A 26,972-nucleotide genomic window follows, 5' to 3' on the forward strand; every position below is an offset into this window, starting at 1 on the left:
CAAGGCTATCAGCCCCCCATCCGCAGCCCTTGGATGGGGGGGACAGCCTCGGCTTCACCCCTGGCCCTTGGGTGGCTGGGGGGGGACCCCTTGATTGAAGGGGTCCCCACTCCCCCAGGGTACCCCGGCCAGGGGTGACTAGTTGGATATTTAATGCCACGGCCGCAGGGCGCTGTATAAAAGTGACCCCCGGCTGTGGCATTATCTGTCCAGCTAGTGGAGCCCGATGCTGGTGTAAAAAATACGGGGGACCCCTACTCTTTTTGTCCCCCGTATTTTTTGCACCAGCACCTGGCGCAGAGCCCGGTGCTGGTTTTAAAAATACGGGGGATCCCCTGTCATTTTCCCCCCCGGATTTTTAGAACCAGGACCGGCTCGAAGAGCCCGAGGCTGGTTATGCTTTGGAGGGGGGACCCCACGCAATTTTTTTTCCGTTTTTTTTAAAAATCGGATCAAAATCCGTCAAATCGGCCGTTTTTCGACAGCGGGACTGTCGAATCCGTTTTTTATTGAATATGTTGAATTCCTGCACCCACTTGCCGGAATTCGACGGTCGAATTGTGTCGTATTAAAAAACGGGCGAAAAAATTGCCGCGATTCGCCGGTAATTGCATATACCCCATTGTGTGGTTTCAAGTTCTCAGGCATAGAATGATGTTCAATAATAAGCAAGTTTTTCATTTGTATTTCATTTACATTGTATTTCTGCAGGAATCCTCAGAAGATGTATCTGGAGGGTTACCATTTCTGGTGGACCTGGCTTTAGGATTGTCTGTATTGGCTTGTTCCATGCTTCGGATATTGTACAGTGGTCCAGAGATCACAAAAGAAGAGTTGACTTGTCATGATCTTCTGAGGTCAAAGCTTTTACAGAGGCATGTGTATTTGCTTTTACTTCTAATGATGTACTGTTTATGTGTGTATGTAATGTTTAGACCAGGCTTGTCCAACCCGCGGCCCGCGGGCCGCATGCGGCCCAAGTCGGCTAGTAATGCGGCCCAGGAGCTGCGCTGCAGCAGAGGGTTTTTTTGTTTTTTTCCCCGAGTACGGACACCACATGTGAGGCTGATCCGGCCCCAGCAAGTTGTCAGCACATCCTGATTGGATTGCTGCTGCTGGGACCAGCACCAGCTCACGCCCTCTCCGCTGTCAGTCACAGTGTAGCCCTCCTCCGCTGCATAGCGGCACACGTGACTGAGCAGCGCGAGAGTAGAGGAGCCCAGCAGAGAAGTTGGTTGTACAAGAACACGTGGAGCGGCGGACGGAGACGGAGGCAGCGCTGCAGGAACGGTAAGTATGTGTCTGTGCGTGTGTGTTTTTTTTTTACAGCTACAAGGGGCACAGTACATGGGCGCAGCTACAAGGGGCACAATACAAGGGGGCAGCTACAGTGCCACAACTACAAGGGGCACAGTACAAGGGGGCAGCTACAAGGGGGCAGCTACAGGGCCACAACTACAAGAGGCACAGTACAAGGGGGCATCTACAAGGGGGCAGCTACAGGGCCACAACTACAAGGGGCACAACTACAAGGGGCACAGTACAAGGGTGCAGCTACAGGGCAACAACTACAAGGGGCACAACTAGAAGGGGCACAGTACAAGGGGCACAGCTGCAGGGGCACAACTACAAGGGGCACAGTACAAGGGGGCAGCTACAAGGGGGCAGCTACAGGGCCACAACTACAAGAGGCACAGTACAAGGGGGCATCTACAAGGGGGCAGCTACAGGGCCACAACTACAAGGGGCACAACTACAAGGGGCACAGTACAAGGGTGCAGCTACAGGGCAACAACTACAAGGGGCACAACTAGAAGGGGCACAGTACAAGGGGCACAGCTGCAGGGGCACAACTACAAGGGGCACAGTAAAAGGGGGCAGCTACAAGGGACACAGTACAAGGGGTCAGCTACAGGGGCACAACTACAAGGGGCGCAGCTACAGGGGCACAGTACAAGGGGCACAGCTGCAGGGGCACAACTACAAGGGGCACAGTAAAAGGGGGCAGCTACAAGGGACACAGTACAAGGGGTCAGCTACAGGGGCACAACTACAAGGGGCGCAGCTACAAGGGCACAACTACAAGGGGCGCAGCTACAGGGGCGCAGCTACAAGGGGCGCAGCTACAGGGGCACAGCTACAAGGGGCGCAGCTACAGGGGCACAACTACAAGGGGCGCAGCTACAGGGGCGCAGCTACAGGGGCACAGCTACAAGGGGCGCAGCTACACGGGCACAGCTACAAGGGGCACAGTACAAGGGGCACAGTACAAGGGGCGCAGCTACAGGGGCACAGCTACAAGGGGCACAGTACAAGGGGCGCAGCTACAGGGGCACAACTACAAGGGACGCAGATACAGGGGCACAGCTACAAGGGGCGCAGCTACAGGGGCACAACTACAAGGGACGCAGCTACAGGGGCACAGCTACAAGTAAGTTTAATATGTTAACTATGTTTTCTATGGTTTTTTGGGATGATCAGGTATCGTTACTGTTATTTTATTTTATGTGCGGCCCAATCTAAATTTTCATCTTCTAATGTGGCCCAGGGAAGGTGAAAGGTTGGACACCCCTGGTTTAGACTATATAATGACAAATATGTTTGACCAGTGTTTTTATGAAGTGTGAAAAGTTTTAAAGGTCAATTAAATCCTCAGATTGAACTGTTCATACATGATGCATAGTGGTAATTCGCCCTGAAGTGTTTTGCTCTAATTCCATTGAAAAATGTGTAGGGAAAACTGTTCCTTCAGCTCCCCCTACTCAGCTGGGGGAAGTTTACCAGCAAAGGATGTTGAGTTTGTTTCTTAATTCACTCATTACTTAACGAGGACAAATTGCTCTACTACTTTCTAACGGGTTGCGGTCGCTAGGTCGACATGCATTAGGTCGACAAGCAATGGGTCGACCACTAAAGGTTGACATGCACTAGATCGACAGGTTCATTAGGTCGACATGTGCAAGGTCGACAGGTCAAAAGGTCGACATGGGTTTTTTACAATTTTTTTCTTTTTTTTTTTACCTTTTTCATACTTTACGATCCACGTGGACTACTAATGGGAACGGTAACCTTGCCTGAAGCATGGTGAGCGAATGTGGTGCACTAATTGGGGTTTCTCTGACGTCCTAGTGGATGCTGGGGACTCCGTAAGGACCATGGGGAATAGACGGCTCCGCAGGAGACTGGGCACATCTAAAGAAAGATTTAGGACTATCTGGTGTGCACTGGCTCCTCCCCCTATGACCCTCCTCCAAGCCTCAGTTAGATTTCTGTGCCCGGCTGAGCTGGATGCACACTAGGGGCTCTCCTGAGCTCCTAGAAGAAAGTATAGTTTAGGTTTTTTATTTTCAGTGATACCTGCTGGCAACAGGCTCACTGCAACGAGGGACTAAGGGGAGAAGAAGCGAACCTACCTAAGTGGTGGTAGCTTGGGCTTCTTAGGCTACTGGACACCATTAGCTCCAGAGGGATCGAACACAGGACCCGACCTCGTCGTCCGTTCCCGGAGCCGCGCCGCCGTCCCCCTTACAGAGCCAGAAACAAGAAGGTGGTCCGGAAAATCGGCGGCTGAAGACTTCTGTCTTCTCCAAGGTAGCGCACAGCACTGCAGCTGTGCGCCATTGCTCCTCATGCACACCACACACTGCGGTCACTGATGGGTGCAGGGCGCTGGGGGGGGGGCGCCCTGAGCAGCAATAATAACACCTTGGCTGGCAAAACTAACACCATATATAGCCCCAGAGGCTATATAGGTGTATATTAACCCCTGCCAGAAACGATAAAATAGCGGGAGAAAGCCCACCGAAAAAGGGGCGGAGCCAACTCCCTCAGCACACTGGCGCCATTATTCCCTCACAGCTTCGCTGGAAGGAAGCTCTCTGGCTCTCCCCTGCAGTCCTGCACTACAGAAAGGGTAAAAAAGAGAGGGGGGGCACAATTTAGGCGCAGTATATATATATTATAGGCAGCTATAGGGGAAAACACTCTGTATAGTGATATCCCTGTGTTATATAGCGCCCTGGTGTGTGCTGGCATACTCTCCCTCTGTCTCCCCAAAGGGCTTTGTGGGGTCCTGTCCTCTGTAAGAGCATTCCCTGTGTGTCTGCTGTGTGTCGGTACTGCTGTGTCGACATGTATGATGAGGATAATGATGTGGAGGCGGAGCAAATGCCTGTGAATGTGATGTCACCCCCTGCGGGGTCGACACCAGTGTGGATGGACTTATGGAAGGAATTACGTGACAGTGTCAGCTCCTTACATAAAAGGTTTGACGACATAGGACAGCCGGCTACTCTACTTGTGCCTGTCCAAGCGTCTCAAATGTCATCAGGGGCTATAAAACGCCCGCTACCTCAGATGACAGATACAGATGTCGACACGGATACCGACTCCAGTGTCGGCGATGATGAGACGAGTGTACCCTCCAATAGATCCACCCGTTATATGATTGAGGCTATGAAAAATGTATTACACATTTCTGATGATACCCCAGGTACCACAAAAAAGGGTATTATGTTTGGTGAGAAAAAAACTACCAGTAGTTTTTCCTGCATCTGGCGAATTAAATGAGGTGTGTGAGGAAGCGTGGACTTCCCCAGATAAGAAATTGATCATTTCTAAACGGTTAATGGCTGCGTACCCTTTCCCGCCAGAGGATAGGTCACGCTGGGAAACACCCCCTAGGGTAGATAAAGCGCTGACACGCTTATCAAAGAAGGTGGCACTACCGTCTCCGGATACGGCCGCCCTAAAAGAACCTGCTGATAGAAAGCTGGAAAGTACCCTAAAAGCTATATACACACACACTGGCATTATATTGAGACCCGCTATTGCATCAGCTTGGATGTGCAGTGCTGCTGCGGCGTGGTCAGACTCCCTGTCGGAAAACATTGATACCATGGATAGGGACAATATTTTGCTAACGATTGACCATATAAAAGACGCGGTCTTATACATGCGTGATGCACAGAGGGATATTTGCCGGCTGGCATCAAAAATAAGCGCTATGTCCATTGCCGCCAGACGGGGGTTATGGACTAGGCAATGGTCAGGTGATGCCGACTCCAAGCGGCACATGGAAGTTTTACCCTATAAAGGGGTGGAACTTTTTGGGGAAGGTCTTTCAGACCTCGTTTCCACAGCTACTGCTGGGAAATCTACTTTTTTGCCACAGGCTACCCCACAGCAAAAGAAAGCACCGTATTATCAGGTACAGTCCTTTCGGCCCCAGAAAAATAAGCGGGCTAGAGGCTCATCCTTTCTGCCGAGGGGCAGAGGAAGGGGGAAAAAGCTTCAGCACACAGCTAGTTCCCAGGAGCAGAAGTCCTCCCCTGTGTCCGGTAAGTCCACAGCATGACGCTGGGGCTGCTCAGGCGGAATCGGGAACGGTGGGGGCACGTCTCAGGTTTTTCAGCACACAGTGGGCTCTCTCACAAGTGGATCCCTGGGTCCTTCAAGTAGTATCTCAGGGGTACAGGCTGGAATTCGAGACGTCTCCCCCCCGCCGTTTCCTAAAATCTGCCTTGCCGGCAACTCCCTCTGCCAGGGAGGCAGTGTTGGTGGCTATTCAAAAACTGTATTCACAGAAAGTGATCGTCAAGGTACCCCTCCTTCAGCAAGGAAAGGGTTACTACTCCACAATGTTTGTGGTACCGAAACCGGACGGTTCGGTGAGACCCATCTTAAATTTAAAAGCCTTGAACACTTATATCAAAAGGTTCAAGTTCAAGATGGAATCGCTCAGGGCGGTTATTGCGAGCCTGGAGGAGGGGGATTACATGGTATCCCTGGACATCAAGGATGCGTACCTGCATGTCCCCATTTACCCTCCGCACCAGGAGTACCTCAGATTTGTGGTACAGGACTGTCACTATCAGTTCCAGACGCTGCCGTTTGGGTTATCCACGGCACCGAGGGTCTTTACCAAGGTAATGGCCGAAATGATGATACTCCTTCGCAAGAAGGGAGTTTTAATTATCCCGTACTTGGACAATCTCCTGATAAAGGCGAGGTCCAAAGAACAGTTGATAGTGGGGGTGGCACTTTCTCAGGAAGTGCTACAACAGCACGGCTGGATTCTAAACATCCCAAAGTCACAGCTGGTTCCGACGACACGTCTTCTGTTCCTGGGAATGATTCTGGACACAGACCAGAAAAGAGTGTTTCTTCCACTGGAAAAAGCCGAGGAATTGTCATCTCTGGTCAGAGACATCCTAAAACCAGGAAAAGTGTCGGTACATCAATGCACACGAGTCCTGGGAAAAATGGTAGCTTCGTACGAAGCAATTCCATTCGGAAGGTTCCACGCAAGGATGTTCCAGTGGGACCTGTTGGACAAATGGTCCGGGTCCCATCTCCAGATGCAACAGCGGATAACCCTATCGGCCAGAACCAGGGTGTCGCTGCTGTATTGGCTGCAGAGGGCTCGTCTACTAGAGGGCCGCAGATTCGGAATACAGGACTGGGTCCTGGTGACCACGGATGCCAGCCTTCGGGGCTGGGGGGCAGTCACAAAGGGAAGAAATTTCCAAGGACTGTGGTCAAATCAGGAGATTTCTCTTCACATAAATATCCTGGAGCTAAGGGCCATTTACAATGCCCTAAGCCAGGCAAGACCCCTGCTTCAAAACCAGCCGGTACTGATCCAGTCCGACAACATCACGGCGGTCGCCCATGTAAACAGACAGGGCGGCACGAGAAGCAGGATGGCGATGGCAGAAGCCACAAGGATTCTCAGATGGGCAGAGAATCATGTGTTAGCACTGACGGCAGTGTTCATTCCGGGAGTGGACAACTGGGAAGCAGACTTCCTCAGCAGGCACGACCTCCACCCGGGAGAATGGGGACTTCATCCAGAAGTCTTCCAAATGCTGGTCAACCGGTGGGAAAAACCACAGGTAGACATGATGGCGTCCCGCCTCAACAAGAAGTTGAAAAGATATTGCGCCCGGTCAAGAGACCCTCAGGCGATAGCGGTGGACGCTCTAGTGACACCATGGGTGTACCAGTCGGTTTATGTGTTTCCTCCTCTACCTCTCATACCCAAGGTACTGAGAATAATAAGAAGGCGAGGAGTGAAAACCATACTCGTTCCGGATTGGCCAAGAAGGGCTTGGTACCCGGAACTTCAAGAGATGCTTACAGAGGACCCTTGGCCTCTGCCGCTCAGACAAGACCTGCTGCAGCAGGGACCCTGTCTGTTCCTAGACTTACCGCGGCTGCGTTTGAACACCGGATCCTGAAGGAAAAGGGTATTCCGGAGGAAGTCATCCCTACCCTGATCAAAGCCAGGAAGGATGTCACCGCAAGACATTATCACCGAATTTGGCGAAAATATGTTGCTTGGTGTGAGGCCATGAAGGCCCCGACGGAGGAATTTCAACTGGGTCGATTCCTGAACTTCCTGCAAGCAGGGGTGTCGTTGGGCCTCAAATTGGGGTCCATAAAGGTCCAGATTTCGGCTCTGTCGATTTTCTTACAAAAAGAACTGGCTTCACTGCCCGAAGTTCAGACTTTTGTCAAAGGAGTACTGCATATTCAGCCTCCTTTTGTGCCCCCAGTGGCACCTTGGCATCTCAATGTGGTTTTGGTATTCCTGAAATCACATTGGTTCGAACCACTTAAGACTGTGGATTTAAAATATCTCACGTGGAAAGTGGTCATGCTGTTGGCCTTGGCGTCGGCCAGGCAGGTTTCAGAATTGGCGGCTTTGTCTTGTAAAAGCCCTTATCTGATTTTCCATATGGATAGGGCAGAATTGAGGACTCGTCCTCAGTTTCTCCCAAAGGTGGTCTCCGCTTTTCACTTGAACCAACCTATTGTGGTGCCTGCGGCTACTAGGGACTTGGAGGATTCCAAGTTGCTGGACGTAGTCAGGGCCCTAAAAATTTATATTTCCAGGACGGCTGTAGTCAGAAAGACTGACTCGCTGTTTATCCTGTATGCACCCACCAAGCTGGGTGCTCCTGCTTCTAAGCAGTCTATTGCGCGCTGGATTTGTAGCACTATTCAGCTGGCGCATTCTGCGGTAGGCTTACCGCAGCCTAAATCTGTAAAAGCCCATTCCACGCGGAAGGTGGGCTCATCTTGGGCGGCTGCCCGAGGGGTCTCGGCTTTACAACTTTGCCGAGCAGCTACTTGGTCGGGGGCAAACACGTTTGCAAAATTCTACAAATTTGATACCCTGGCTGAGGAGGACCTGGAATTCTCTCATTCGGTGCTGCAGAGTCATCCGCACTCTCCCGCCCGTTTGGGAGCTTTGGTATAATCCCCATGGTCCTTACGGAGTTCCCAGCATCCACTAGGACGTCAGAGAAAATAAGAATTTACTCACCGGTAATTCTATTTCTCGTAGTCCGTAGTGGATGCTGGGCGCCCATCCCAAGTGCGGATTGTCTGCAATACCTGTACATAGTTATTGTTACAAAAATCGGATTTTGTTGTGAGCCATCTCTTCAGAGGCTCCATTTGTTATCATACTGTTAACCGGGGTTCCTATCACGTGTTATATGGTGTGATTGGTGTGGCTGGTATGAGTCTTACCCGGGATTCAAAAATCCTTCCTTATTGTGTCAGCTCTTCCGGGCACAGTTCCTAACTGAGGCTTGGAGGAGGGTCATAGGGGGAGGAGCCAGTGCACACCAGATAGTCCTAAATCTTTCTTTAGATGTGCCCAGTCTCCTGCGGAGCCGTCTATTCCCCATGGTCCTTACGGAGTCCCCAGCATCCACTACGGACTACGAGAAATAGAATTACCGGTGAGTAAATTCTTATTTTCCCGTCACTCTACGAAGAAAACGACACCAAAATAAAAAATAAAAAAAAACATGTCGACAATTTGACCTGTCGACCTTGCACATGTCAACCTAGACACCCTGTCGACCTAGTGCATGTTGACCTTTAGTGGTCGACCCAATGCATGTCGACCTATCGTGTGTCAACCCAACGACCCATACCCCTTTATAATACATCCTATTTAAACTTATAAAACATAAATGTAGTTTTAAGTAAAGAGTGTGAAAGTGTGGTATTGTATACTGATTGTATACTGTGTATCTGACATAATGTCTTTGTTTTTCAAGGTGTCAGTGGCAGGTAGAAGCCAATGGTGCGTTGTCCCCAGCACTGACTCCAAGTCCATCTCCACTGCCTCTTACCATAGACGAAGATCGAGAGTTTACCTATCCTTCTGACATCTTATTGCCCCCAATCGGCAATTACTTTGAGCTTCCCAGAATCAGGCTTCCTCCTGGTATCATGATAAAACTCAGAGAAATATCTGGACGTGCCCGACCTCAATTCAGACCAAGTATAAAGTAAGATGTATTTTCATGTCCATAGAATAATGCCCCCATTTTCTCTTAGTTTAGATAAAATGTGTGTTTTCTTTTTAACCCGGAAAGGTTTTCCCCACAGGTCATTTTCCATCTGTGGGGAATATCCAATTAGCCGTGGTACTTTACAGCTGCTAATTTGTTCTCTAGGGGATATCCCTGCCCCCCCTTCCTGTTTTATGGATTATTATGGCCAATTGGATATTGCTCTATAAAGGAGATGCACACATTATGCAGTGTGTTTTATTTATTTTGTGTAGTGTTTTTCAGAGCTGAAATATTGCTTACTTACCTTTCAATATATATTAAAATATAATAACTCTGTAAGGTCAACCAGATGACAAGGTCATAGTGGTGTGTGAACTGTTCCATATGCAGTAGACCTGTTATACTGTATTTAATTATGTATATAAAAAAAAGGGGGGGGTGAACATCTTTAATACCTTTACACTATGCCAATACACTACTATGACCAGGCCTGTTTTTATAGTCCGCTGTTGGCGCATTTGATCGGCGGTATCGGGGGATCGCGCCCGCAGTTGGGGGTCTTATCTTTGCCCATATATTCCAGATATTTTTCAGTGATTTGCAGATCATTTTCAACAAATACAGATCTGCCAATCTTGAAAGGCTCATCATTTACTAGAAATGGTCTGCAAATCTTCTGTTTGTTTCCATACACTAGCAATCTACAGCCCCAATTGATCTGTGAACCTGATTTAACAATTCTAATCGAATGACTCTACGATCGATGAATACCATACATTGCAGATTTATTTGCACAATTATCTGCAATATGTCAAATTGCCCCAATTGATTGCTGATGTATGGGGGCCTTTACATTGCAGAAACACCCCAGCTATTGCTTTATACTAGCTGCTCAGCATATTTCCATTATGCTATTTAAATACTTCTGACTATGGGATGGCACACACAGATATGGTATTGCTCAGTGTAATTATGCTAGAACAGCTTTCAGTGATATGCATTAGTTGTACCTGATCAACCATTAGCTAGGATGCAGGATATTTGGGGTGCGCTGCTGGGTTTGACACGGTGTCTCCTTACTCCACCCCGGTGTATCCTGTGAATTGTGGTTACATGTTGTGACGCTGCTGGTCTGTCCAGTGCTGAGAAGCATAACATGCCAGCACCAATACTGCCCAAGCAGCCCCTTAGTAGCCATGAAGAAGGAGGTGCTCAGGTATTTCCAGTTAGCAATAATGAGAAAGATAGCAGCAGTCTGGACGGGTGGTATTCATGTGACCGGCGGTCGGGAGACCGACAGTCACATGACCTCCTCCAGCATCCCGACCCCTCACTATCCCGATGGTCGGCATGCCGACCAACAGGGACTATTTCCACTCGTGGGTGTCCACGACACCCATAGACCTAGCCCGCAAGGGGCTTGTTGCACTCTCCCTGCCGGGATCCCGGCGTCGGTATGCTGCCGGGATCCCGGCGTCGGTATGCTGCCGGGATCCCGGCGTCGGTATGCTGCCGGGATCCCGGCGTCGGTATGCTGCCGGGGTCCCGGCATCTGTTAGCTGACCGGCGGTCTCCTGTGGCAATGCTGCTGGGCTGTGTAGTATACAGGACACTCTGCACCAGAGCTGTAACTAGACATTTTGGCACCCTTCAGCAGAAATTTAATTGGTGCTCCCCTTCGCATACCGCAAAGCATGTCCGAATTTTTTTTTTGGGGCGTGGCTTCATGGGGAAGGGGAGTGGCCACATAATAGTGCCATTTCACATTACACCACACAATAGTGCCGCTTACACACATTGTACCAGGTAGAACCTCCCATACACACTGAGTCAAGTAGAGCACGTTATACATATTGTGCCAGATAGAGCACGTTCTACACTTTTGCGCCAGATAGAGTACTTGTACACATTGTGCCAGGCAGAGCACATTATACACATTCCACAACACAGTAGTGCCACTTACACACTTTGTACCAGGTAGAACCTCCTATACACTTTGCGCCAGGCAGAGCACGTTATACACTTTGCGCCAGGCAGAGCACGTTATACACTTTGCGCCAGGCAGAGCACGTTATACACTTTGCGCCAGGCAGAGCACGTTATACACTTTGCGCCAGGCAGAGCACGTTATACACTTTGCGCCAGGCAGAGCACGTTATACACTTTGCGCCAGGCAGAGCACGTTATACACTTTGCGCCAAACAGAGCACGTTATACACTTTGCGCCAAGCAGAGCATATTATACACATTGCACCAGGTGAAGCACATTACATTGCACCTAGTAGAGCACGTTATACACATTGCACCAGGTGAAGCACATTACATTGCGCCAGGCAGAGCACGTTATACACATTGCGCCAGGCAGAGCACGTTATACACATTGCGCCAGGCAGAGCACGTTATACACATTGCGCGAGGCAGAGCACGTTATACACATTGCGCCAGGCAGAGCACGTTATACACATTGCGCCAGGCAGAGCACGTTATACACATTGCGCCAGGCAGAGCACGTTATACACATTGCGCCAGGCAGAGCACGTTATACACATTGCGCCAGGCAGAGCACGTTATACACATTGCGCCAGGCAGAGCACGTTATACACATTGCGCCAAGCAGAGCACATTATACACTTTGCGCCAGGTAGAGCACATTATACACTTTGCGCCAGGTAGAGCACATTATACACTTTGCGCCAGGTAGAGCACATTATACACTTTACGCCAGGTAGAGCACATTTATACACTTTGTGCCAGGCAGAGCACATTATACACATTGCACCAGGTAAAGCACTGTTCTGGATGGGAAGGGGGCAGAGAGATGGTGGTGGGATGCGGGATCACTAGGCAGTAGAAGGGGTACACTGGACTGAATGAGGGGGCACTGTAATGGGACTGGCTGGTGGGGTTCTTGCTGAGGTGCAGTGAGATGGGAGCAAGGGGCTGGTTGGGGGAGGGAAGAGGGAGTTAATGAGATGGTGGGGGATACTGGACTGTATGGGGGTACACTATGAATGGGGAGGCATTGAGCAGGATGGGAAGGGGGCAGTGAGATAGGGGTGTGACACTGAGTTGGGGGAGGGATCAGTGTGTCTGGACTGATTGGGGAGTTCTAGATGGGAGGGCAGTAAGAAAACACAGCGGGCTGGTTGGGGAGGGAAGGGGGAAACACTCTGCTGTCAGGGTCAGTAATGGTCTGGAACACTGGGCTGGAGAAGGAGCAGACACTGTGAAGGGTGCATTGGCCTGCTGCTGTTCAGTTTCTGCCTGGCCCCGCACACTGGCTCTATCACTGTACACTCACACCCCTTCCCCAGTGTCCCTGCACCCTACCTGTCCCCAGTTCAATTATCTCTGCACTGCCAGCTCTGTGCAGGGATCTGTTCCCCGGTGGCGGGTCCGGCAAACTTCTTTACTCTGCCGTGTGATGTCACGCGGCGGCTCCGGCTCTGACACAGACCCCGGCTCTCGTGTCACGGACCCCCCCTCGCCCCCACCTTCCCCCGTGGACAAGTGCAGCCAGCTATGACGGCGTTGTTATCCACCATCTCTTGCACCCGGAGCGCCGCGCTGCAGCTTCCCGTGGTCGGCGGCATGACTGTGCCGGCTCCCTTACTCCTCTCAACGTGAGCGTGTAACTCTCTCTCTGGCCGGCACCGCCGTCTCCCCACCCAGCAGCAGCCACCTGATGCATGCATCTGACCAATAAAGTCAGCAGAAAGTCAGCTAGTGACCAATCAAGCACCAGAGAGTCGGTCCCAAAGGAGCGCGTCCCCGGGGACCCTCCCATTCTTAGAAAGTGAGTCCCCAGTCCTCATTTTGGGGTAAAATCCGCGCTATAACGTGTTTTTGCGATCACTGCTACATATGGAGCAAGGGCCCAGGACCTTGCAACCTCGCCACCACAGAAAAAAAGCTGATGGAAAATATTGTGGACTCTGGTTGGAACCAGGTACCCTCTATATATTAATTTATATACCGTTTCCTTAATGGAAACGCAAATAGAGGACAGAAGCGCCAGACAATATATTAGACCAATCCTGTGCGTCCAGGAGCCCACCCAAATCCTGCATAACTATTAAACAGGTGTTTGTTCCCCTTTTTGCTATAGATGTCTGTAGTGATTTTAAACACTGATAAGTGGCAGAATTTAAAAGCTATACATCTCAATCCTCAAAACACATTTTATTTGTTTTCTAGATTGGAGGATTCTCATGGACATGTTAGGTCTGTGCTTGATTCAAATTTAGTAGATGTCTATGTTGTATTATTAGACAGACAGACCGTAGCTTAGATAACTTCTAGTTTGACCATTTTTGGAGAAGCACATATAAGAGTGTCAGAAGTCCATGAATTGGCACAACTTCAACTACATTTAAATCTAACTCATTAGGGAGGGGGTGTCCCGGTGTACGCACTGAGTACTGTCATGTGAAACACTACGTGAAAGAAAATTGGGTGTACTGTTACGTTTGTGCCTCCCCCTCCGGTAAATATTGGAGGAGTTGGGAACTGCTAGTTCTCTCCCTCTTTTTAGTTCCTACAAGCCAGATGCACTCTCCCTGCCTCCTGCAATCCAGCCTGTCCAATTCTCCTTCTGCCATGCTTTTCCCTTGTATTTAGTTTGTGTTCACAAGTTTCGTGGCTACTGAGCTGATATAATTAGTTAGTTTAAGATGTGCTATAGCCTCTGCCTACTAGTATTTTCCATGTGTTTCTCAATACAAACATTACAACACATCTTACTGTAGAAAGCTAGAGAAAAAGATACATGAAAATGAAAATTCTCTCACAGTATGGCATGATTAAAGTTGAAGGAAGTTTTATCTGTTAGACTTCAATTCTTTGTCATTTGTGGAATTTGAGGCATTTCTTTTCCTATGACAGGTGTCCTCTGATCTACCACAGAAGGTTAGCTGACACTACTTATGTCCCAACCCTTCCATTTCCTTCAGTGTCTTCCCACAATCTCAGGCTTTTTAGTACTGGTCCTGCAGCATTTGTTGTTGTCTTGTGTTAGGCACAGACGTAGGAGTCTTTATTACAGCATTTATTTTTGCAATGTTCATCATTGGCTTACTATTTAGGTCAATATCTGTTCTCTTTAACTGAATAACAATGACTTAAACATGTGACCTGTGATGACATTCTATTAGTAAATGACTGTGTGAATGTCTGTTCCTTGAGAAAATCTTGTTCTTCTCCGTGTCCTGCTAGGTTGCAAGGAAATAGTTTTATTGTGTTTATTATTAATATTATTATTGCATTTCATTTTTAAGGTGCCCTATAGTGGTAAAGTATATCTTAATTATTAAGACATAGTTGCAACAGTGCTGGACATTGAAGAAGCATAATGCAGTACATGAGACATAATGGGGGGATGTACTAAACCGTGGAGAAAGTACCAACCTATCAGCTCTGTCATGTTACAGGCTGTGTTTGAAAAGAAGACAGGAGCTGATTGGTTGTTTATCTCTCTCCACTTTAGCACTCTCCAAGGCTTAGTACATCTCATCCAATAAATGTTGTAAAGAACATGCTGCATGCAAAATAGTAGGATGCGTAGGTCAATGAGTTGGGAGCAGGCAAGAAGGAGGGAGGTCCTGTTCATGAGAGCTTACCAGCTAACGAGGAGGGACGAGGGTTTGACATAGTGAGGGTGGCATTAAGTGACAGATTAGTGGGCTTTGACGACAAGTTGGGTTTTCTGGAAGTGTTTTATACATTGGAAGCTGGTGTAATGTCTGGTTAATCATGAGTGTATTCCATGGTTGTGGTGTGGCATAGGAGAAGTCTTTAAGTTGGGAGTATTTAACAGTGAGTTGAGATGCAGTGCAGTGGAGAAGGGGGGTGGGTGGAGTTTGAAGTGAGAAGCGGTGTGTGATGTGGAGAGGTTTAGAAATTGCTGAGGGCGTTGTTTGTGACGGAGAGGAGTTGACATTGAATTCTGTGAGAGTTGGAGAGCCAGTAAATAAATTAGCAGAGCTAGCTTACAGGAGCAGAGTGCTAGGAGAGAAAAATTGTTCATGTGCAGTGTTGAGTATGGATTGAAGTGGGGAAAGTCTAGTGAGGAGGGCAAACTGGAGGAGATTTTAGTTGTTAAAGCAGGCAATAATGAGATTGTGGATCAGACTTATGTTAGCAGCATGAGGTTTAATTCTTGAGCTGTGGTGATGGAAGAAACAACAGTTTTCAATGAATGATTAGATGGTGGGGAGTGGAGTTGAGGTTGACTCCCAGGAAGTGGTCAAGAAGGGAGATCTGTCCACAGACAGAAATATTTGAGTAAGGAGGAAAGATACTGAGTTCAGTTTTAGACCTGTTGAGACAAGTTCATTTTTCCTGAAGAAATTCTAAAATAGAAAAAAATTATTTATACATCACCATCATAATGGCTCCTAGTATCAAGCTAAACCAAATGAAGAAATCACAGCTACAGAGGCTCCTGTGTCTAGCATCTCATGGTTCCCCAGCTAATACATTATGAAGTGTGTTTTTGTTTGCATAAGACATAAAGCAGTTTTGTACAACTTACTACACAGGGAAGTAATCCAGCCTGATGTGATGGAGGAGATGGTAGTGTCCTGTGTCATTAAGCACTTGAATTTGGTTGATGCCCTCCAGTCCTTGATAAACTATCAGTACAGAGAAGAACATCTTGAGGAGTATGACTTGCTGTGTAAAATTATGGGAGAAACATTCAAGAAACTGAACGCAATGGAAAGACAATTACAGGTAAAACATTAGCAATTCACAATTATCATTATTATTATTATTATTATTAGTCATAAATTGAAATCATATTACACGTTTCCTAAAACTGGATTAGACTGTTTATAGTACAGTTCACTTGTATTATTTTGCCTGCTTTTATAGTTGAATTTTATTTTAGTACCTTCTTTTTTGTTTTGTGTCAGATTTGTGACTTGTGAACTATAACATTATAAACATTGGGGAAATCCGTCATCCTGCACATAAAACCAATTTGGAAGTGGAAAACGCAGAAATAATAATATTGAAATGCTGCGAAGTGAACTGAATTGTCTTCTATTTTTCTGAATCTCAGAAAATTATTTTGTTCCTCACTGCGTGTTGCTGTAATATTTTTGTTTCTTTAAGTTGTCAGTTAGAGCAAAGGATTTCCTTTACTATGCAGATTTCTTTCTCTCAGTATAGCAGTACAGTATGGCACACTCTGGGGAATGTTATCATGGAGATCCATGGTTTAAAATGTAATAATGACATGGAGGATGTAGTAGTTAACGTTAGAGACTCGTGATTTTACGGCTTCTAGACCAGACCTGGCTAACCTATAACTCTCCAGCTGTTTTGAAACTACAGTTCACAGCATACCTTTCTACTGAACAGCTGGTAAAGCACCCTTGGACTTGTAGTTTCACATCAACTGTAGAGCCACAGGTTGACCAGGCCTGATCTCGATCATAGGTTCTCAAGTTTGGTCCACAGGACCCCAAACAGTTCATGTTTACCAGGTCACCTAGCACGTGCACAAATGTATTTATTACTTACCAACATATTTTAAAAGATCGACAAGTAATTATTTAAGTTGTGATTCCTTGAAGAGACATTTTTGGGGTACTGAGTACTGTGTTTGTGAACTTATAATATAGTTATTTCACTTTCCTCTTTTGCCATATTAACTTAAAGTTAAGTTCAATTAGCTTTTTTGAAGCTAGGAGGAAGTCTAAAGTTTCAGAACTAATTTTGAAATTGAGTAAGAGGCGTAAATCTTTGTGGGTTGCACACTACACAACCTTGCAAAGTGAAATCACTGGAATTACTCCTGGCTGGGGGTCATAGAATTCAGACCTGATCGCAGCAGCACAAATGTTCTCTAATGGGCAAAGTCATGTGCACTACAGAGAGAGATAGATTTGGGTGAGGTGTTTTTAAACTAAAATATAAATTGCAGTGTAAAAATAAAGCAGCCAGTATTTACCCTGCGCAGAAACAATATAACCCACCCAAATCTAACTCTCTCTGCACATGTTACATCTGCCCCACCTGCAGTGCACATGGTTATGCCTATTAGAGAACGATTTTGCTGCTGCGATCAGGTCTGAATTAGGCACTGAGTCTGTTCACCAAACAAGAAATTGGCTGTATTTCTTACTTTGTAATATTTTTTAGTTCTGCCACTTAAATGATCGTCAGGCTCTTTGAAAAGGATTGCTTTGCGTTTTCTTCTCGAGGAAGTCATAATTTATTAAATCATGACTTGAATTTATTCTTAATCTATCTTTTGATTTGCCTGATTTATAGTAGGTTTGTGATATTACATTATTATAGAAGAAGTACACTAAACTAAATGTGGTGAAATTGAAAACTTGCTGCTAATAATGTATTTACATTTGACAACATTATTTTAGCTTTCAGTAAGTAAATGATGTTAGAAAGTGAAAGTCATTAGTCATTTTATTTGCCAGAGTGTTGCTGAGCTGGAACAGAAATGGCAGAGTGAGGTGGAAGATGCATTGCATGGAAAGCTGGAAAACAATGCTCCCTTCTTCTATGACTATCACTTCAATGAAGTAAGCGGGCTAGAGATCCCTGAAATGTTATATTTTACGGTTCTTTTTGTTCTCCATACAATGGAGCAGCCAGTTTGTAATACCTCTTTGTATTCTTCATTTCTAGAGCAAAGTAAAAGAATTGGAGCTGTTATGTTCAATGAAAGAAATACTCATTGATGGAAGTGATCCTGAGAATATGGTTTTCTCTCTCAGGTGGGCTAAGCCAAACATTCCTTTCATTTATTTTGTGACTTTCTCTGAGCTATTTCTAAATATATAAAATTGCAGTACCTATTCTTCACTTCCTATCTTTCTGAACTTGTTTATTTATTTTTAGTTTACGTTGGGATAGATGAGAGTTTGGCTTATGTAAAGTCCAAAGTAATTTCCACAGATGTGTCTGTTGACAGTGGACCTCATTTACCATGTGCAGAGCTTGGCTTTGCACCAATGTGTGTTGATGGTCCAATTAAAGGAATAGCTGTTACAAAATGTAATAATTGTAATAATTTCATGTAATATAGGCCAGTGAAATCTCTTGCTCCTACACAACTACCAAATATGCTCTTTGGTGAAAATGAAAACGACCTGAGCCACTAATGAGGATCTTGCGCTGCATCTCTACTGTTTTCTGTGTTGTAAATGTAGCCTAGTGGCCCTTCTGTTGGCTTCGCTCATATTACAATGCCCTATCACAGGGAAATACATAGCACCAATGCAGTGTATTACATACTTTGTGGTTCTTAGAGACTAATTGCATTCTGTTAAATTCCAGTTTAGCCCCCAAAATACTGGTCACTCGTGTATGCAGGTGCGATATGCACATTAATTGTTCCTTATGCCTGATACTTCTGATTCACCATAGTGTAAATCTACTACAATCTTTCTAAGAGCATTTAAAAAGAAATGGATTTGCTCTTCATTATCAGTAATCTACTGGGATTTCAATTAATGTTGATATTCCGTGAGATATTGGGAATGAGATATTCCGTGAGATATTAGGGTAGGAAGGTATTACTTGTTCTTGCTTGTGCCTCATAGAAGTACAAGTAAAATGAAGCAATATTTTACCTACCACAGTACCTAATGCATCATGTAATTTTTGTGTGCACAGCAATCTTCTTATATACAAAGATGGGGGGTCAATAATTTGATTATTTTTATGGTGGATTTTAGGGACTACAGTTTTATTTGCGCTTTTTTTTTTTTTTTTACAATAGGGAGAAGTTTTTCCAAGAGGTAAATTCCCTGACTCAAAAAGCCTCACATCCTATGGCAAAAACAAAAACACTGGTGAAGAGCTTGATGAATCGAGCAGAGTTATTACTTCATGTTACTATTGCCGCACAATCTGGTATTACTAGAAGTATTTCTGGTACACCTACAGAGCCTCCAGGTATACAGTATTTCAAATATGCTTTATTGTTCTAAAGATCCTGTTCTGTGGTAGGGTTAGTCGCCAAATCAGAGTTAGGCCTTCACGTCTATCCAAACCTTTTTCCCCTCTGCTTCTTTAACTCCTCATGGGGCACAGACAATATTATATGGACATATACTGTATTTGTGCAGGCATTCCCCACCCTTTTGTCTTTATAAATCTCTCTACAACCAGAGACCCTATAAAGAGTGCAACATCTGACTGTGGTTTATGAATGGTGTGAGCAGAGGTTTGGCATTATTTTGCACTTGAAACCAATTTTCTAAAGACTACTGCTGGCAATATAGCCATAAAGTCTAAATTCTTACTACAGCTGCACCAGCACATACTGTATCACTGCTCACTGCCACATTGATGGGACTTGCCTTACAAGGGCAGATCATTGAATTTTACAGGAAAATCAGTAAGGTGATCATATTGATTAAACCATAATATCAAGAAAGTAATTCAGTTAACAATTACTGACTTTTGTGTTTTTTTATTACCTTTATGTAAAGTTAGTCGTTTAGTGTAAAGAAAATGAAGATTACTTCTTACTGTTAAATCCTGTTAGTTAATTGTATGTATTTATTTAAAGGCCCATACTGTCAGTGCGGGATACATTTGTTATCCCGTCAGATGGGATGTCAGCTGTCACTATACCGACAGCAGCATCCCGGTTGCCGGAATCCCGGCTGCGAGGCAATTGCGCACACCACAGGTTTTATTCCCACTCTGCCACTCTGTTGGTGGCGTGGACCTACCAACCGAGTGGGAATCCCGGGCAGATGCCGGATTCCGTTAGTTGTTAAAATGCCGGCTGATGGGATTCCGGCGTTGGTCTCCTGAGTGCCGGGATCCTAACAGCCGGTATATTGTCTGCATCCCGTCAGTGCTGTGTGTGGGTTATACTGTACCTGTAGTTGTCAGCAATGGAGGGAGGAGAAAACCAGAACTGAAGTTACAGAGCATGGTGAAAATCTATTCTTCTCTCCTCCCTCTACCAGTAGTATTTCATTCACAGATTGAGCTGCCAGAGAACTGAAAGCAGTAGTTCATTGTCTGCAAAAAATTGTTATTTTTGTAATTGTCATTTGAAAATTTTACAGCATGTAAATCTACATCTGAGGCTAAGGTGATTTCCAACGCAATGCGTCAACCGGTCTTCTTGCGCAGCATGTCAGCACCCTCTGATCTAGAAATGATTGGAAGCAATGACCTGGAGTTCAGCAGATCAAATCCACGGTAACGTTTTCTGCATGAACACAGTTTAGGGAAATGCAGAAGCAAAAAAAAGTGTGATTTCTTATACAGAAAAACAACATGCTTTAATATCTGATCTCTGTCATGTAACTTCTGTTGCTGTTTTCCAGAAGACGGAATGTAACCAGTCACAGGAGCAGCTCTTTCACTCTGCTGCAGTCTCTGGCTGTGGAAGACAGCAGAGATAAACCAACATACAGTGTTTTGTTAGGTCAGCTGTTTGCATTCATTGGAACCAATCCTGATCAAGCGGTATGCCATACTCTAGACCTGCACATGTTTTGCACTGTGTTTCTAGGAGTTTGATATTTAAATAGCTGTTATACAAGGTGGGATAAGGTTGATACAGTTACTTCATGTTAGTTTCTATTGCAGGTATCCAGCAGTAGCTTTTTGCTTGCTGCTCAGACAAGATGGCGTCGTGGGAATACACGTAAACAAGCCCTGGTGCACATGAGAGAGCTGCTGACTGCTGCTGTCCGAGTTGGAGGAGTAACACACCTGGTTGGGCCAGTTACCATGGTGCTACAGGGAGGACCAAGGCAGGATAATCTAACTTATCTATTTATTTTTGTGAGCTGCTCCTATAGTAAATGTTGTGAGACTTTATACAGGTTGAGTATCCCTTATCCAAAATGCTTGGGACCAGAGGTATTTTGGATATTGGATTTTTCCGTATTTTGGAATAATTGCATACCATAATGAGATATTATGGTGATAGGACCTAAATCTAAGCACAGAATGCATTTATGTTACATATACACCTTATACACCCAGCCTGAAGGTAATTTTAGCCAATATTTTTTATAACTTTGTACATTAAACAAAGTGTGTCTACATTCACACAATTCTTTTATGTTTCATATACACTTTATACACACAGCCTGAAGGTCATTTAATACAATATTTTTAATTACTTTGTGTATTAAACAAAGTTTGTGTACATTGAGCCATCAAAAAACAAAGCTTTCACTATCTCACTCTCACTCAAAAATGTCCGTATTTCGGAATATTCCGTATTTCGGAATATTTGGATATGGGATACTCAACCTGTATTAGTTTATGGTACTATTACAAAATCACTGAATGCTTAAATGTACTTTTTGTGGTATAACTGTGAAATGAAAATACACTGTTCAGTATTGCCTGATATTCCACTGTAGCTATATGATTTCCCCTGCCCTTCCATTACAGACACTTGCTTTGTGCAAAATACTGAGCTAATATATCTGGTCCTACAACTGTATCTGAATCCACACAGTGCGTTTCAGCAGATCAAATCTGCATGCCTGTCTGGTGTTCTGTATTGCTCCATTCATATTTTATACTGTGTTTATAAACAGCGTGTTCTTCACAGGATTGAGGAGCTCACATGTGGGGGGATGGTGGAACAAGTGCAGGAAGCTTTTGGGGAGACCATGACTTCAGTGGTGTCACTCTGTGCTCGCTATCCTATTGCCTGTGCTAACAGCATTGGCCTATTGTGCACCATACCTTATACTAGGTAAGTATATGCATAAATGTGCACAAGTAATATTCTTTAAATGGAGACGAACCTGCATTATTTTATTATTCTTTAAAACTGCTGCTATCCTCCAACTTGCCGAACCACGGTGGTCTTTCCATTGGGAAACGTCACCGTTTCGGCTTCTTCTCAGCTATTGAAGTAAGCAGTCATGAGTCGAGGTGGCATCTGAGTGGACAAGTCATTCTTGTTCTTGCTCTAAATAGAAGCAATGACTTACTGACATGCTGTTATTCCAAAAAGGATGCAGCATTGTTTCTCTGACGTCCTAGTGGATGCTGGGAACTCCGTAAGGACCATGGGGAATAGCGGGCTTCGAAGGAGGCTGGGCACTCTAGAAAGATTTATGACTACCTGGTGTGCACTGGCTCCTCCCACCATGACCCTCCTCCAAGCCTCAGTTAGATTTTGTGCCCGGCCGAGGTTGGATGCACACTAGGGGCTCTCCTGAGCCCTTAGAAAGAAAGTATAGTTTAGGTTTTTTATTTTCAGTGAGACCTGCTGGCAACAGGCTCACTGCAGCAAGGGACTAAGGGGAGAAGAAGCGAACTCGCCTGCTTGCAGCCGGATTGGGCTTCTTAGGCTACTGGACACCATTAGCTCCAGAGGGATCGACCGCAGGCCCAGTCCTTGGTGTTCGGTCCCGGAGCCGCGCCGCCGTCCCCCTTACAGAGCCAGAAGCAAGAAGAGGTCCGGAAAAACGGCGGCAGAAGACATCAGTCTTCACCAAGGTAGCGCACAGCACTGCAGCTGTGCGCCATTGCTCCTCATACACACTTCATACTCCGGTCACTGAGGGTGCAGGGCGCTGGGGGGGGGCGCCCTGAGAAGCAATAATAACACCTTGGCTGGCAAAAACTCCACAATATATAGTCCCAGAGGCTATATATGTGGAAAATACCCCTGCCAGAATATAGGAAAAAGCGGGAGAATAGTCCGCGGAAAAGGGGCGGAGCTATCTCCTGCAGCACACTGGCGCCATTTCTCCTTCACAGATCCGCTGGAAGGAAGCTCCCTGGCTCTCCCCTGCAGTCTACACTACAGAACAGGGTAAAAACAGAGAGGGGGGGCACTAAATTTAGGCGCAGTATATATATTATATAGAAAAAGCAGCTATAGGGGACATAACTCAGTTAGTCCCTGCATTATATAGCGCTCTGGTGTGTGCTGGCATACTCTCACTCTGTCCCCCCAAAGGGCTTTTGTAGGGTCCTGTCCTCATTCAGAGCATTCCTTGTGTGTGTGCGGTGTGTCGGTACGGCTGTGTCGACATGTTTGATGAGGATAATGATGTGGAGGCGGAGCAGATGCCTTTAGAAGGGATGTCACCCCCTGCGGGGCAGACACCTGAGTGGATGGGCTTATGGAAAGTAATGAGTGCACGTATAGACTCCTTATATAAGAAAATCGACGACATGCCAAATGTGGGACAGCCGACTTCTCAGCTCGTGCCTGCCCAGGCGTCGCATGGGTCGTCAGGGGCTCTAAAACGCCCGCTACCTCAAGCAGACCCAGATGTCGACACTGATACTGACACCAGTGTCGACGACGATGAGTCTAACCTGATGCCCACTAAGGCCATTCACTGCATGATTGAGGCAATGAAAGAGGTGTTACACATTTCTGATATAACTACAGGTACCACTAAAAAGGGTATTATGTTTGGAGAGAAAAAAACTACCCGTAGTTTTTCCCCCATCAGATGAATTAAATGAAGTGTGTGAAGAAGCGTGGGCTTTCCCTGATAAAAAATTGGTAATTCCTAAGAAGGTACTAATGGCGTTCCCTTTCCCGCCAGAGGATAGGTCACGTTGGGAAGCACCCCCTAGAGTGGATAAAGCGCTCACACGTTTGTCTAAAAAGGTGGCACTACCGTCTCCGGATACGGCCGCCCTCAAGGAACCTGCTGATAGAAAGCAGGAGGCGATCCTGAAGTCTGTATATACACACACAGGCATTATACTTAGGCCAGCTATTGCGTCAGCTTGGATGTGCAGTGCTGCCGCTGCGTGGTCAGATAAACTGTCAGAAAATATTGACACATTAGACAGAGACACGATCCTGTTAACCATAGACCATATAAAAGACTCAGTCTTATATATGAGAGATGCACAGAGGGAAATCTGCCGACTGGCATCTAAAGTAAGTGCATTGTCCATTTCTGCTAGGAGAGGCTTATGGATTCGCCAGTGGACAGGAGATGCGGATTCAAAAAAGCACATGGAAGTGTTACCATATAAGGGTGAGGAATTATTTGGGGATGGTCTCTCGGACCTAGTTTCCACAGCAACGTCTGGGAAGTCAGCATTTTTACCCCATGTCCCCTCACAGCCTAAGAAGGCGCCGTTTTATCAGGTTCAGTCCTTTCGGACCCAGAAAAACAGGCGTGGAAAAGGCGGGTCCTTTCTGTCCAGAGGCAGAGGTAGGGGAAAAAGGCTGCAACAAACAGCAGGTTCCCAGGAGCAAAAGTCCTCCCCCGCTTCTTCTTCCAAGTCCGCCGCATGACGGTGGGGCTCCACAGGCGGAGCCAGGTACGGTGGGGGGTCGCCTCAAAAATTTCAGCGATCAGTGGGTTCGCTCACAGGTGGATCCCTGGATCCTGCAAATAGTATCTCAGGGGTACAAGCTGGAATTTGAGGCGTCCCCACCCCACCGGTTCCTAAAATCTGCCTTGCCGATTGCTCCCTCAGACAGGGAGGCGGTGCTAGCGGCAATTCACAAGCTGTATTCCCAGCAGGTGATAATCAAGGTACCCCTACTTCAACAAGGCCGGGGTTATTATTCCACACTATTTGTGGTACCGAAACCGGACGGTTCGGTGAGACCCATTCTAAATTTGAAATCCTTGAACACGTACATAAAGAAATTCAAGTTCAAGATGGAATCGCTCAGGGCGGTTATTGCAAGCCTGGACGAGGGGGATTACATGGTATCCCTGGACATCAAGGATGCTTACTTGCATGTCCCCATTTACCATCCTCACCAGGAGTACCTCAGATTTGTGGTACAGGATTGCCATTACCAATTCCAGACGCTGCCGTTTGGACTGTCCACGGCACCGAGGGTATTTACCAAGGTTATGGCGGAAATGATGATACTCCTTCGAAGGAAGGGAGTTTTAATTATCCCGTACTTGGACGATCTCCTAATAAAAGCGAGGTCCAAGGAACAGTTGTTGGTGGGAGTAGCACTATCTCAGGAGGTGCTGCACCAGCACGGCTGGATTCTGAATATCCCAAAGTCACAGCTGGTTCCGACGACACGGCTACTGTTCCTGGGTATGATTCTGGATACAGTCCAGAAGAAAGTGTTTCTCCCGGAGGAGAAAGCCTGGGAGTTGTCATCTCTAGTCAGAGACCTCCTGAAACCAAAACAGGTATCAGTGCATCGCTGCACACGGGTCCTGGGAAAGATGGTGGCTTCTTACGAAGCAATTCCCTTCGGCAGGTTCCATGCCAGAATCTTTCAGTGGGACCTGTTGGACCAGTGGTCCGGATCGCATCTTCAGATGCATCGCTTAATAACCCTGTCTCCAAGAACCAGGGTGTCTCTACTGTGGTGGCTGCAGAGTGCCCATCTTCTAGAGGGCCGCAGGTTCGGAATACAGGACTGGGTCCTGGTGACCACGGATGCCAGCCTTCGAGGCTGGGGGGCAGTCATACAGGGAAGGACTATGGTCGAGTCAGGAGACTTCCCTTCACATAAATATTCTGGAACTAAGGGCCATCTACAATGCCCTAAGTCGAGCAAAAGCCCTGCTCCTACACCAGCCGGTGCTGATCCAGTCAGACAACATCACGGCAGTCGCCCATGTAAATCGACAGGGCGGCACAAGAAGCAGGATGGCGATGGCAGGAGCCACAAGAATTCTCCGATGGGCGGAGAATCATGTACTAGCACTGTCAGCAGTGTTCATTCCGGGAGTGGACAACTGGGAAGCAGACTTCCTCAGCAGACACGACCTCCACCCGGGAGAGTGGGGACTTCACCCAGAAGTCTTCCGGATGCTGGTAAACCGTTAGGAAAAACCACAGGTGGACATGATGGCGTCCCGTCTCAACAAAAAGTTAAAAAGATATTGCGCCAGGTCAAGGGACCCTCAGGCGATAGCTGTGGACGCTCTAGTGACACCGTGGGTGTACCAGTCGGTTTATGTGTTCCCTCCTCTGCCTCTCATTCCAAAGGTATTGAGAATAATAAGAAAGCGAGGAGTAAACATAATTCTCGTGGTTCCGGATTGGCCAAGACGAGCGTGGTACCCGGAACTTCAAGAGATGCTCTCAGAGGACCCGTGGCCTCTACCGCTCAGACAGGACCTGATACAGCAGGGGCCCTGTCTGTTCCAAGACTTACCGCGGCTGCGTTTGACGGCATGGCGGTTGAACACCGGATCCTAAAGGAAAAGGGTATTCCGGAAGAAGTCATTCCTACGCTTATTAAGGCCAGGAAAGATGTTACGGCAACGCATTATCACCGCATATGGCGAAAGTATGTTGCATGGTGCGAGGCCAATTAGGCCCCAACAGAGGAATTTCAACTAGGTCGATTTCTGCATTTCCTGCAAGCAGGAGTGGATATGGGCCTAAAACTAGGCTCCATTAAAGTACAGATCTCGGCTCTGTCGATTTTCTTTCAAAAAGAACTAGCTTCAGTACCTGAAGTTCAGACTTTTGTAAAAGGAGTGCTGCATATTCAGCCCCCGTTTGTGCCTCCTGTGGCACCTTGGGATCTCAACGTGATGTTGAGTTTCTTAAAATCACATTGGTTTGAGCCACTAAAAACCGTGGATCTGAAATATCTCACGTGGAAAGTGGTCATGTTATTAGCCTTGGCTTCAGCCAGGCGAGTGTCAGAATTGGCGGCTTTATCATGTAAAAGCCCTTATCTGATTTTCCATATGGATAGGGCAGAGTTGA

The 26,972-nt window shown here is 46.6% G+C and overlaps 1 protein-coding gene across 4 annotated transcripts in view; it reads left to right on the forward strand.

Moving 5' to 3' along the window:
* Positions 1–26,972, forward strand: part of HECTD4 (HECT domain E3 ubiquitin protein ligase 4) — a 547,332-nt gene that overhangs the window by 311,429 nt on the left and 208,931 nt on the right. For all 4 annotated transcript variants that reach the window (XM_063964358.1, XM_063964361.1, XM_063964359.1 and 1 more), the window contains exons 24-33: positions 712–875; positions 9,081–9,314; positions 15,860–16,052; positions 17,765–17,869; positions 17,976–18,064; positions 19,072–19,247; positions 20,378–20,513; positions 20,642–20,783; positions 20,907–21,073; positions 21,889–22,035. In XM_063964358.1, the coding sequence (XP_063820428.1) occupies positions 712–875; positions 9,081–9,314; positions 15,860–16,052; positions 17,765–17,869; positions 17,976–18,064; positions 19,072–19,247; positions 20,378–20,513; positions 20,642–20,783; positions 20,907–21,073; positions 21,889–22,035 (1,553 nt within the window). The remainder of the gene's footprint in view (positions 1–711; positions 876–9,080; positions 9,315–15,859; positions 16,053–17,764; positions 17,870–17,975; positions 18,065–19,071; positions 19,248–20,377; positions 20,514–20,641; positions 20,784–20,906; positions 21,074–21,888; positions 22,036–26,972) is intronic.

Source organism: Pseudophryne corroboree, chromosome 1, assembly GCF_028390025.1.
Source record: "Pseudophryne corroboree isolate aPseCor3 chromosome 1, aPseCor3.hap2, whole genome shotgun sequence".
Lineage (NCBI taxonomy): Eukaryota > Metazoa > Chordata > Amphibia > Anura > Myobatrachidae > Pseudophryne > Pseudophryne corroboree.